At 59.2% G+C, this 13295-nt stretch overlaps 1 protein-coding gene and 1 long non-coding RNA gene across 2 annotated transcripts in view; both read right to left on the reverse strand.

Moving 5' to 3' along the window:
- The window catches only part of DMBT1 (deleted in malignant brain tumors 1), a 94251-nt gene that overhangs the window by 62527 nt on the left and 18429 nt on the right, over window positions 1-13295 (reverse strand). The window contains 16 exon segments of the mRNA XM_036307632.1: window positions 346-375; window positions 489-524; window positions 1333-1656; window positions 3724-4047; window positions 6099-6492; window positions 6495-6527; window positions 6530-6585; window positions 6588-6703; window positions 6770-6804; window positions 7390-7489; window positions 8387-8440; window positions 9369-9501; window positions 10269-10313; window positions 11225-11278; window positions 11722-11803; window positions 12716-12807. Of these exon segments, the coding sequence (XP_036163525.1) occupies window positions 346-375; window positions 489-524; window positions 1333-1656; window positions 3724-4047; window positions 6099-6492; window positions 6495-6527; window positions 6530-6585; window positions 6588-6703; window positions 6770-6804; window positions 7390-7489; window positions 8387-8440; window positions 9369-9501; window positions 10269-10313; window positions 11225-11278; window positions 11722-11803; window positions 12716-12807 (1908 nt within the window).
- On the reverse strand, window positions 8394-11291 carry LOC118655637. The gene is made up of 3 exons (XR_004967318.1): window positions 11225-11291; window positions 10269-10313; window positions 8394-8440 (listed from the first exon to the last, which is right to left on the reverse strand). It is a non-coding gene; the product is annotated as an uncharacterized LOC118655637 (long non-coding RNA).

Raw genomic sequence — 13295 nt, forward strand, 5'->3', positions numbered from 1 at the left:
TCTGGTGTAGCCTGAAGAAAGAGGCTCTGAGGTGTGAGTGTGGTTCCTAATTCTTCCAGAGTCAAAGCCTTTTATTTTCGGGATTATATTCCCCGAATTAAGATTGAACCGAAGCCAGTCCATCACCCTTTATCTTCAAGGAGCCAGGTACAGCACCCATGGGTTTTACCTGTGGGAGGCATGTTCTGCAATTGGTTTCCTACCATGTTGGCCTTGGGATGCAGGACAAAGTGATTGGCTGCTGTCTGCACTAGCAATGACCCATGTGCAGAAAGCAAGCTGATCGTGAAACCCATACACATAGAAAGCAGGAGTAAGCAAAGGGCACGGAGACAGCCTTGGAACGCCGGGATCCAGCTGCACCTGAAGCTGGCCCTGCCACTAGACGTCCCTTGGGTGTGAGCCATGGAGTGCTCTTCTGGCTTCAAAGAGTTTGAGTTGGGCTCCTGTCACTTGCAAACTGAAACATGCTGACGAATATGTCCCACAACTGGTAGGTGAAGGGAATCCATGATTCTGGGATGTGCGGGAACCCTCCATATTGAAATGGGTGATGCCCGAGGTTGTGTAACACAGATTCTGGAACATCACCCCGGCTGGAGCCTCCAGTGCTGAATGCGGAAACTTTGGCCAGACCCACGGATGCTCACTGTAGGAAGGACTTGTGTACCACCCATCTGGTCAGAAAACAGAGCAGCTTAGAAAAGGAGAGTGGAGGGTCAAGTTCGGGTCTGCTGAGTGGTCACTGGGTCAGGGGATGAGGGCCAGGGGGCTGGGATGCTCTGTGGGTAGGGAAGAAAAAGGCCTTTTCTGAGAGCTTTCCAGGAGCCAAAACCATGCCCTTGAATGTTTTTGACAATAACAACCAGGGCTACAATCTGTGCGATCAACCATAATGAGCTCCTGAACTACAAGGCATAGCCCAGTGGGTCTCAGAGGGACCGCTGCCCTCGCAGAGCAGACCTGGTGCAGAGATTGCATCCAATTTCCCTGAAAGACTGACAGGCAAGGTCTCTTGAGCCTCAAATGCAGGCAGCCATGTGAGGGTCACTGCACCTCTGCCCATGGGCCCCCTTCCAGGCAACTCACAACACTGCCTGTGCTGCTGGCGTGTGTCCGTCGGCAGAAGGTGTGATCTGTACACTCAGTGTAGGTCCTCGTTCACCTGCTTACACCTGGCACCTGGACACAGACTAATACTGAACTAGGCAGAGAACTAGGACTCTTCTAGGGAACAAGAAATGAAGAAAGACTCTGACAGGAAACAGATTGAGGGACACACTCGCTGAGAAAACATCACCCATGAAGGAGAACAGACATGGGGGGGCCCACCTGAGCAGATGACGCCAGCATCCTCGTGGTGCCCACAGTTGTGGGAGTTCCAGCCCCTATTTGGGCAGCTCCACAGGAAGGACTCTTGCCCTGAACAGTCCACATCGTCCAGCACAATCGGCCCTGAGCCTTGTCCGAACTGGGCACTTCCTGGGGCCGAACTGGCCCCGCCACAACCCAGCTGTCTGCACACCACGTTGGCATCATTGGTGTCCCACCCGTCATCACACACGGTGCCCCAGGAGCCTTGGTAGAGGACCTCCACACGGCCCTGACATGGGTTACTGCTGTTCACCAGCCTCAGGGCCAAACCGGAACTGGCTCCTAGAATGAGACAAAAAAATTAATTGTCTCTAGTGTTGCCTGAAGAAACAGGCTCTGATGTGTGGGTGAGTTTCCGAATTCTTCCAGGGTCCAAGCCTTTTATTTTTGGGATTACATTCTCCTGAATTAAGACTGGATGATGCCCGTAAATCACCGTTTATCTTCAAAGAACCAGGTACAGCACCCATTGATATGAGCTCTGGGAGGCATGTTCTCTGACTGGTTTCCCACCATGTTGGCCTTGGAATGCAGGACAAAGACAGGAGGCCTGCCGTCGGCACTAGCAGTGACCCATGTGCAGAAAGCTAGCTGATAGTGAAGCCCATACACACAGAACATAGGAGTAAGCAAAGCACACAGAAACAGTCTTGGAACACCTGAATCCAGCTGCACCTGAAGCTGGACCTGCCATTAGATGTCCATCTTGTGTGAGTCATGGAGTGCTCTTACGGCTTCAAAGAGTTTGAGTTGAGCTCCTGTCACTTGAAAACTAAAACATCCTGATTAATATGTCCCATAACTGGAAGGTGAAGGGAATTCATGATTCTGGGATGTGCGGGAACCCTCCATGTTGGATGGAGTGAAGTCTGAGGAGATCTAACACAAGATTTGAGAACGTCACCATGGCCTGGAGGCTACAGTGATGAATGCTGACGCTTTAGCCATACCAAGGGGAAGCTCAACCAAGGAAGAACTTGTGTAGTACCCACCTGGAGAGAAAACAGAGCAGCTTAGAAAGGTGGGCAGAGGGTCAAGGTTGGGTCTGCAGAGCTGTGACTGGGGTCAGGGGGTCAGGGGGTCAGGGACAGGGTGGCCTGAGAAACTATGTGGCTAGGGGAGAAAGTTGCCCTTTCTGAGAGCTTTCGTGAGCCAAAACCATGCCCTTCAATGTCTTTGACAATGGCAACCAGAGCTACAATCTGTGAGAGCAACCATGGTGACCTACTGATGCAGTGCCCTTTGGTAAAAGCATCTCCTAGGCTCTGTCTGGGGTCCATGGATGAAGGGTCTCTGTTGCCTCAGCACAAGGAGCAGAATGTCCCAGGACAGAGTGTCCCCTGTCACTGAGTGGGTAAGCGCTGTAGCCAGAATGCCCTTATCGCTCTGAGCCAGACCAGAGGGTCAATGTGTTATGGGCACAACTGTACCATCTACACATCAGGGAGGGACTGGGAGGCAGAAACTGGCACAGTCCCCTCCAGGAACACCTGGTGGGGTGTGGGGTTAACAGGGAGGCAGTGTCAGAGGCAGCAGGACTCAGCTGGCATGGCGGTGGTCATGGCCACGAAGCTGTGAGAGAGAGGGCGTCGGATCAGACATGTGGCACAGAAGGGGGCACAGCAAGAGGCATCGTGGGAGACACTGAGCAGGTGGACGCTCAGCCATGCTGGTCCCCTGCTTTGGAATGCGGGGCCTCTGCCATTTAACCTGTAGGATGCGCCCCGCCAGGGGCCAGGAAGACCCGGGGCATTGGTGCCGAGGTCCAGGTGATTCTGTCTGTGTCTAGATGGAGGCACAGAGTTGACACGAGGAAACTGTCTACCACACAGCTTTTAGGAGGCATGGAGGGGCCAAGAGTGAGGGGTCTGCTCAGGGCCCCAAACCTACATGTGTGGTTCAGGCCTGACCATAGGCAACAAGGAGGCATAACCCGGTGGGTCTCAGAGGGCCCGCTGCCCTCGCAGAGCAGACCTGGTGCAGAGATTGCATCCAATTTCCCTGGAGAGACTGACAGGCAAGGACTCCTGAGCCCCGAGTGCAGGCAGCCGTGTGAGGGTCACTGCACCTCTACCCACGGGCGCCCTTCCAGGCAACTCACAACACTGCCTGTGCTGCTGGCATGTGCGGTCCCGTCGGTAGAAGATGTGATCCTTACACTCAGGGTAGGTCCTCATTCACCTGCTTACACCTGGCACCTGGACACAGACTAATACGGAACTAGGCAGAGAACTAGGACTCTTCAAGGGAGTACGAAATAAAGAAAGACTTTGACAGGAAACTGATTCAGGGACACACTTGCTGAGAAAACACCACCAATGAAAGGAGAACAGACTTGAGGAGACGCACCTGAGCAGATGACACTGGCGTCCTCTCCGTGGTTGCAGTTGTGGGAGTTCCAGCCCCTGTGCGGGCAGCTCCATAAGTAGGACTCGTGCCCAGAACAGGCCACGTCATCCAGCACGATCTGTTTTGAGCCCTGTCCGAACCAGGCATTTCCAAGAGCCAACCTGGCCTCGCCACAGCCCAGCTGCATGCACACCACGTTGGCGTCTTTGGTGTCCCACCCATCATCACACACAGTGCCCCAGGAGCCTTGGTACAGGACCTCCACGCGGCCCTGACACCGGTCACCTCCGTTCACCAGCCTCAGGGCCAAACCGGCATCGGCTCCTAGAAAGGGAGGGGAAAAGTCACTGTGTGCAATGTAGCCTGAAGAAAGAGGCTCTGATGTGTGCGTGAGGTTCCTAATTCTTCCAGGGGCCAAGCCTTAGTGTTCGGGGTAACTTCCCCTGCATTAAGACTGGACCAAGGTTCCTCAAAAACCCTTTATCTTAATGGAGCTGGGTACAGCACCTATAGGTGTGAGCTGTGGGAGGCATGTTCTTCAATTGGTTTCCCACCATGTTGGCTTTGCAATGCAGGAGAAAAAGGGGAGCCCCACCCTTGGCACTAGTAGTGTCTCCTATGCAGAAAGTAAGCCGATAGTGAAGCCCATACACATAGAAAGCAGAGTAAGAAAAACGCATGGAAACAGTCTTGTAATGCCTGGATCCAGGAGCACCTGAAGCTGGCTCTGCCAGGAGATGTCCCTCATGTGTGAGTCATGGAGTTCTCTTCTGGCTTCAAAGAGTTTGAGTTAGCTCCTGTCACTTGCAAACTAAAACATCCTGACTAATATGTCCTATAACTGGTAGGTGAAGGGAATCCATGATTCTGGGATGTAGGGGGAACTCTCCATGTTGGATGGGTTGAAGTCTGAGGAGTTTTAACACAAGATGAGAGAATGTCATCCTGGCCTGGAGGCTACAGTGATGAATTCTGATGCTTTGGCCAGACCCAGGGATGCTCACATGTGGAATGATGTGTACCACCCAACTGGAGAGAAAACAGAGCAGCTTAGAAAAGAAAGCAGAGGGTCAAGATCGGGTCTGCTGAGCTGTGACTGGGGTGAGGGGGTCAGGGACAGGGTGGCCTGAGAAGCTCTGTGGCTATGGGAGAAAGTTGCCCTTTCTGAGAGCTTGCCACCAGCCAAAAACATGTCCTTGAATGTCCTTGACAATGGCAACTAGAGCTACAATCTCTGAGAGCAACCCTGCTGAGCTCCTGATGCAGTGTCCTTTGGTAAAAGCAACCCTTAGGCTCTGTCTGGGGTCCATGGATGAAGGGTCTCTGTTGCCTCAGCACAGGAAGCACAATGTCCACGGGACAGAGTTTCCCCTGTCACTGAGTGGGTAAGCGCTGTAGCCAGAATGCCCTTATCCCACTGAGCCAGACCAGAGGGTCAATGTGTTGTGGGCTCAACTGTACCATCTACACATCAGGGAGGGGACTGGGAGGCAGAAACTGGCACAGTCCCCTCCAGGAGCGCCTGGTGGGGTGTGGGGTTAGCAGGGAGGGAGTGTCAGAGGCAGCAGGACTCAGCTGGCATGGTGGTGGTCATGGCCATGTAGCTGTGAGAGAGAGTGCGTCGGATCAGACACGCGGCAGAGAAGGGGAAACAGCTAGAAGCATCCTGGGAGACACTGAGCAGGTGGTCGCTCAGCCATGCTGGTCCCTTGCCTTGAAAGGCAGGGCCTTTGCCATCTACCCCAGGAGGGACACTCTGCACCAGGGCCCAGGAGACCCAGGTCATTGGTGCCAACATCCAGGTGATTCCACCTGTGTCTAGATGGAGGCACAGAGTTGACACGAGGAGACTCTCTACCACATAGCTTTTAGGAGGCAGGGAGGGCCCAAGAGTGAGGAGTCTACTCAGGTGCCCAAACCTAAGTGTGTGGTTCAGGCCTGACCATAGGCAACTAGGAGGCATAACCCGGTGGGTCTCAGAGGGCCCGCAGCCCTCGCAGAGCAGACCTGGTGCAGAGATTGCATCCAATTTCCCTGGAGAGACTGACAGGCAAGGACTCCTGAGCCCCGAATGCAGGCAGCCGTGTGAGGGTCACCGCACCTCTGCCCACGGGGTCCCTCCCAGGCAACTGACAACACTGCCTGTGCAACTGGCGTGTGTCCGTCAGCAGAGGGTGTGACCCTTACACTCATTTGGGTCCTCATTCACCTGCTTACACCCGGCACCAGGACACAGACTAATACTGAACTAGGCAGAGAACTAGGACTCTTCAAGGGAATAAGAAATAAAGAAAGACTTTGACAGGAATCAGATTGAGGGACACACTCGCTGAGAAAACACCACCCATGTGGGAGAACAGACTTGAGGGGCCCACCTGAGCAGATGACGCCGGCGTCCTCTCCGTGGTTGCAGTTGTGTGAGTTCCAGCCCCTGTGCGGGCAGTTCCACAGGTAGGACTCGTGCCCTGAGCAGCCCACATCATCCAGCACGATCGGGCCTGAGCCCTTTCCAAACCAGGCACTTCCTGGGGCCGACCTGGCCTCGCCACAGCCCAGCTGCCTGCACACCACGTTGGCATTGTTGATGTCCCACCCGTCGTCACACACGGTGCCCCAGGAGCCTTGGTAGAGGACTTCCACGCGGCCCTGACATGGGTCACCGCCGTTCACCAGCCTCAGGGCCAAACCCGAATTGGTCCTTAACCCTAGAGGACAGCACAAGGACACCTCCTCACTGTTTGTGCTGAGCTCCAGGCCTAAGGCAGGTTCTCTAGACTCAGGGCCTCCCTCACAGCCACACCCAAGGGCAGGCGGTCATCTTTGGACACGCCCAGGGGTTCATCTCCATCACAGGGAAAGGATCGGGACATCCTGTTCTGCCTGCTCTAAGGAGGCTCCTAGGTAGGGAGCCCCAGGATTGCCCATGGGGTGAGGACTTCCCCCCGCTTCCACCAGGGACACCCAGGGTGGAGGTCCACAGCTCCGGAGACAGGCCAAGACCATGGCCTCCTTGGCCACTTATTCCTTCTCCTCGGTCCTGCCTCACTTGAGGCAAAGCCAGCGGAGGTGATGGGACCACGTCTGCCAGACAGGAGAGGCAGAGACTCACACTCCCTGAGGCTGAATCTGCACAGGGGTCTCAGCAGGTCCCAGGAGGCCTCCAAGGCTGACCCTGAGCAATGGGGAGGGTCCTGGCTGAGCCTCCTCCCATAAACCCACTGGATACAAGTCATCAGCCAACCATGTCAGATAAGGACCTCGTCAGAGACCCTCCTCTGGCCCCAGCCCCCTAAGGGACAAGGATGAGGATGGCCCATGTGGAGACTCTTTCTGTCACGTTCCATCCCAGACATGATTCAGAAGCAGAGAGCGGCCCTGGGAGGGTGATAGGATGATTTGCATTTTGTTCTCAGTGAGGCAGCTGTGGCCTGAGCTGGCCCTGCGTCTGGAAGGGACAACAATGAGGCATCTGGTGAGGCATCTCCGGAAGGAGACCTTCCTAAATTTTCTGTCGGAACCATGACAGCTCCCCATGCGCGTCCTGCTACTTGCTCCTGCGTGTGCACAAGCCTCCTGCTCAGCTGGGTCATTGGCTTGGATGGTCGGACTGGAGAGGAGCCTCCCCCTCCACATTTCTAATGCGGCCTGTGCATCTGCATCACCTACCCGGTGTGTCCCTTCCTGAGCCAGGTACTCGCTGGCAAGACTGTGGGGCGGTCCCGACTCTGCATCTTCGTCAGAAAAGTCAGTGGACGTGGTCGAGGACCTGGGCCAAGGACGGTGAGCCGGAGCGTCCCCCTGACCCCGCACAGGCCCCCAGGGCGGAGCTGCATGCTCCCGGGCACGTCCTCCCACTGGGCAGCTCGCTGGCTCCTCCAAGGGCCTGGGTAACCTCAGGCAAAGCCTGGGAAGGTGCCAGGCCCTTGCCCCGCTGGGAGGACAGCAGCTCCTCCCGGGACAGCAGCCGGGGCCTGAGCAGGCACCTGCCATCCTGCTGGTCGAAGGACGCGCCCCGTGACCGTCCATGGCGGTGAGTAGGCGGCCACCCTGCCCTGCTCAGGGCTTCTTGCTGTGGTTCCCTAGGAGCACGACCCGCCCTCCTCCGACAGGTTCCTCTTACGTTTCATGCTTTAGGCCCTTCGGGGTGCGTCCCAGGAAGCGAAGCCCGAGAGCCCCTCCACCCGCCGGATTCCTCCCGTGTGTCCTCGGAGGGAGTCGTGGGGAAAGGGCAGTGGCTGCTCTCCCACCCAAGCTGCTAGGACTTCCGGGGAGAAATGCCCTCGGGGTGCTCCCTGGAGAGGCTGTGGGGCCACCTGACCCTCCTCTCCGCAGCCCCTGGGCAGTGCCGCCATGCCGGGGGCGTGGCGCCGGTCACTCCCCCGGGCTGAGGTCCCCTGTGCCACCTGGAGTCCGGGAGGGGCTCGGCACATCCGTGGGGCTCCCTCGTGGCTTGGAGCTTGGTGCACAGGTGCCCCCTGGCGTCCCAGGTCTGTGGGGCAGGGCTGGCGGGGTCAGTAAGGTCGTGCCCACAGAGGGGCCTCCCTGTGCTCTGACCCAGGCATCCCCTCACCGCACCCCCTGAGTTCTCCCGAGGAAGAGGCAGCCCCAGGGCACACTCGGTATCGTGCCCACAGGGCGGGCTCCAGGGAACATTCCTCCTTACCTGTCCTGGGGGGACTCCTGAGGACGTTGGCGGCAGCAGCCTCCAGGACAGCAGCTGGAGGGGAGGAAGCAGAAACAGAGTCAGGTCTCCTCTGAGGGGAACCGCGGACGGAACGGGACTTGAGCCGCGTTCTCAGCGGGGTTTGCCTTCCTGTGTGACTCCGCAAAAGTCAACAAACCGACTCAGCCTCCCGTTCTTTCACTTTAGAAGGTGGTTGGCCCTGGCTGGTGTGGTTCCTTGGGTAGAGCATCGGCCTGTGGGCTGAAGGGTCCCAGGATCTGGCCAAGGGCCCAGCCCGGGTTGGGGGCTCCATCCCCAGTGGAGGGCTTGTAGGAGGCAGCCGATCCATGATTCCCTCTCCTCATCGATATTTCTCTCCCTCCCACTCCCTTCCTGTCTGAAATCAATAAAAATGTATTTCAAGGCTCTTTAGGGGAAGGGGTGTCTCCCATCAACCTGCCGAGCTTGCATTGGGCCTTCCACACGGGCCCCCCGGCGGCGGCAGGAAATGGATACAGAAGTAACTTCACATCGCGGCACTTCTCAGCGAGTCCTCCCATCTCGTTGCATTGGCTCCATCCTTAGCACCGGGTGGAATAGTGGTTGTGTGTTTGTGTGTGTGTGTGAGGGGGGCTGAAGGGCGGACTGGTTTTGCTTTCACTTCCCTGGAAACGCTGCTAGTGTTTCCCTGGTCAGTGCATGGCTGGCTGGAGGCTGTGGCTGTTGAGTTGCCTCAAGGAGCCCTGGGCTTGCCCACGGCCCCAGCAAGAGCCGGCCTGGTGCTGGGCGTGGAGAGAGGATGGCCTGGCAGCTGCTCAAACCACTGCACCGGAGCCCCGTGTCCTCTGAGCCTCTCCTGGGCGTCAGCACGGGGGCCCTTTCGATCTAGAGGTGCGACCCCCACCCCCTCTCCCCTCGGGAGGGCCCGGCAGGTCTGGGGAAGTCCTGTCTGCAGGCCGGTCAGAGGCAGAGGGCCCCGCACCTGAGCCCTCCCTCGCCGGCCTGGCCGGACGCTGGCGCCTCGGGCTTCGTCAGGCCCACGACGTTCCTAACATGGGGCAGGGTCTGGGGGAACCGCTCCGAGGGCCAGGGGTCCTCCTCCTCCCGCCGCTGCACTGAGGGTCCGGGGAGGGGACACGTTCACAGAGGATGAAGCCAGGCTCCACCTCGGCTCCAGCGACATCTCTGTCCCTAACCAGCGGGACAGGACAGGGAAGGTCCAGCCGGGCCTGACACCGTGGGCCTCGGGGACGGGAACCCGGGACCCGAGAAAGAGAAATGCCCGGGTCCCCTGGTCCCTGCTGGGTCCTGGCCGGGGCCTTAGCCTGGAGGCCGTCCTTCTCCTGTCTCGGGGCCAGTGTTTCCCAGGGAGAAAGGGCGGTGACTTTCCTTCCCAAAGCCCAGGCTGCCGGCACCCGGTCTGTGTGGCCTGCACCCCAGCTCTGTCGCTGGAGGCAGAATCCCGGCGGGGGGGTGGGGGGGGCACGGGACTCTGCCCCACGGGCGGGAGGACCTAGGTCCTTCTGTGCCGAGATGGTCCGAGGTGCCCTGATGGGGGCTCAGGGAGGGCACAGGCCAGGATGCTGCTCAGAGGTGTGCACCTGCCTCGCTGGGCCCCGCAGCCCGAATCCCAGTGCCTGAGCCTGGCCAGGGACCAGCGTGGCTTGGGGGGGCCATGGGGGTGGGCCCTGGGCCTGGGCGGCAGGACCCCCTGAGGGTGGGTCACCGAGCCCCACCTTGGAGCTCCGGGAAGGGGACACCCTGCAGCCCAAGGCCTTACTCAGAGGCCCTGGGAGCTGAGCACCCCATCTCTCACTCCTGCACCTCTCCCCGGTCACGGTGCGGTTGGGGGGCCCACAGGGATCCCACGTGACAAGCGTACCTTCCGTGGCTGCTGTCAGGGACTCCTCCGTGGAAAGCAGAGAAGCTGCAGAGCAGAGGGAACAGGTCAGTGTTGGGGCCTCCTGGACGGTGGCCCTCCCTCCCAGGCTCTGAGGCAGGTGCAGGCGGAAGATCCTATGCCACCCCGGCAGCGAGGCTACGCCCCTTCCTTGTGAGGCGGAACTCACCCTCTGCCCTCTGTGGGCCCTGGATCGATGCCCGGATGCCACAGGGGCCCTTGGCCCGTCACCACCCTCCCCTCCTGCGCTTCCTTCCACAGAATCCACCACAGAACCCGCTGACTCCCGCCCTCATTCACAACACGGGACTTGAGTACCAAATGTCCAGCCCTGCGGCTCAGATACCCTCAGATGGCACGTGTCTACCCCCCAATATTCCTGAGAGGGTAGCCCCCCCCACAGGAGGAGGGGCCATTTCTCAACATGCACCCCCAGCCCTGGCCAGTTTGGCTCAGTAGATAGAGCACTGGCCTGCGGACTGCAGGGTCCCAGGTTTGATTCCGGTCAAGGGCACAGACCCGGGTTGGGGGCTCGATCCCCAGTGTGGGACGTGCAGGAGGCAGCCGATCCATGATTCTCTCACGTCACCAATGTCTCTCTCTCCCTCTCCCTTCCTCTCTGAAATCAATAAAAATATATTTTTTAAAATGAGAAAAGAAAAGGGACAGCGATACCTGCCCTCGAACATGGATGAGGCGAGACTGGGAGCGGTGGGTGAGCGGCTGAACGGCCTTGACCGGCTCTTCCCAACCCCTGGGACGAGGACAGTGTAGGACCTCCCGTCCCAGCCTCGGCCCTGTGTCCCCAGAGGCCTCCCCGGGCACCACATGCTTCCACACCCCTCACCCCCGCCCTGAGTTCTCCGAGGAAGAGGCAGCCCCAGGGCACACTCAGTGTCGTGCCCGCAGGGCAGGCTCCAGGGAACATTCCGCCTTACCTGTCTCGGGAGGAATCCTGAGGACGGTGGTGGCAGCAGCTTCCGCGACAGCAGCTGGAGGGGAGGAAGCAGAAACGGAGTCAGGTCTCCTCTGAGGGGAACGGGACTTGAGCCGCGTTCTCATCAGGGTTTGCCTTCCTGTGTGACTTTGCAGAAGTCAACAAACTGACTCAGCCTCCCGTTCTTTCACTTTAGAAGGTGGTTGGCCCTGGCTGGTGTGGCTCCATGGGTAGAGCTCTGGCCTGTGGGCTGAAGGGTCCAGGGTTCAATTCCTGATCGGGGCACATGCCCGGGGGGCGGGCCCCATCCCCAGAGAGGGGCATGCAGAAGGAAGCCAATCCATGATTCTCTCTCTTTATTGATGTTTCTCTCTCTCCCTCCCTCCCTGAAATAAATAAAAATATTCTATTTAAAAAAGAAGGAAAGGAGGGTGTCCCCAGATGGCCGGCTGGTGGCCCCATGCGGTGCACGCACATCCCCGCGGGCCTGCTCCCCACCAGGCCCCGAGAGCGTGGTCTGGGCGCTGCTTTCATGAAAGCCATTTCCCAGGAACTTCATCTTCCGAGCTTCCCTGGAGGCCTGGGGCAGGAGCGAGGGCAGAAGGTCTCTGGAAATCAGGGTGTTTTGCCCTGTCCTCTGACATTCATGAATCAGCAAAAGGGACATCAGAGAAGGTGTGTGTGTGTGTGTGTGTGTGGGAGGAGGGGAAAAACAGGGTGAGATGGGGAGAGAGAAGGAAGGAGGGAGAGAGAATGGATGAGAGGTGGGGGGAACGACAGGCAGGCACCGAGAGGGGTCGGTCCCTCCGATTCACCCTGACCCTTGTAGGCACGTGTTCTCATTGTCCCTCCAAGAACAGGGAGATGAGCTGAGCACACGCTTCCCGCCACGTCTGAGGCAGGGGCGACAGGCACACACGGGGACCCTCCCTGTCCTGCCTGAGCCCGCTGCCTGGCCGGCGCCCTGGGCGACAGGAGTGACCGAGCCAGAGCCGCGGGCCGAGCGCCCTGAGGGCCGTGCAGGGCCGGCTTCCCGCCCCCTGTCCCCGCTCACCCCACGGCCACGCGGAGGCCTGGTGCCCCTTCCTCGCTGCAGGAGCCTTTCTGACCCGCGGCCCCCGGCCTCGTCTAACCACGACCCTGGCCTTTCTCAGGCGGAAACAACCAGAAAAGCGCTTCCTTCCCGAATCCGCGCGAGTGGGGTTTGCCCGTGAGCTGAGCAGCCGCAGAGGAGACAGTACCTGCGTGGAGGACGCGGCCCAGCAGCAGACACGTTACCAGGGTGACGCTGGGGAGCCCCATGGTGCCGGCCCTGCTCCGGGGGACACGGAGCCTCGATATTTACGGGTTCCAGCCTCCAGGAGGCGTGTCCCTGGCATGACCTTCCTATTGATGCCATAAATCAACAGGGGGAAGCGTAACGGTCCGGCTGAGCTGTGGGACGACGTGGGCGTGTGCGATCGATGCCGCTCGGATCAGCGGCTGCTCCCACCTGCCGCCGCGCGGACCTGAGGGACCCGCTTCCAACTTCCTCCTGGCACGCGGCCCGCAGGGCCCCATCTTCGCCCCCGAGGACTCGGTGAGCTCGTGGGAGGGGGCCCCAGCAGGATGTGGGCTGCTGGGCAAACAGCCCCGGTGCCAAAGGGAAGGCCCCTCTCTGGGCCGGGCGGGCCTGGCAGGGCCACACACTGGCCCCTTGCCTGGGAGAGCAAGGGCAGCGTTCACACAGACGGGGCGGGAGGAGCTGGGGCGAGTCCAAGGAGGCCGAGGCCATGGCCGGGCGAGCAGCAGCTCTGGCGTCTGGATCTCACACTATTCCCACGGCACAGGGCCGAGGACCGGGGCTCCGGCCGGGCCACCTGACATCTCACGGGGTTTCGGATCCTGCTCTTGGCGGTCACGGGGCTGGGACGGACCTCGCAAACCCACAAAACCAGCCCTGACCTCCCCCTGCCTTGTGCACAGCCCCTCTCCAAGGTTTTTTGTAAACACTTTTAAATATATTGATTTCAGAGAGGAAGGGAGAGGGAGGGAGAGAAACATCAATGATGAGAGAGAATCACGGGTCAGGC

This window comes from Myotis myotis, unplaced genomic scaffold (assembly GCF_014108235.1).
Source record: "Myotis myotis isolate mMyoMyo1 unplaced genomic scaffold, mMyoMyo1.p scaffold_m19_p_49, whole genome shotgun sequence".
NCBI lineage: Eukaryota > Metazoa > Chordata > Mammalia > Chiroptera > Vespertilionidae > Myotis > Myotis myotis.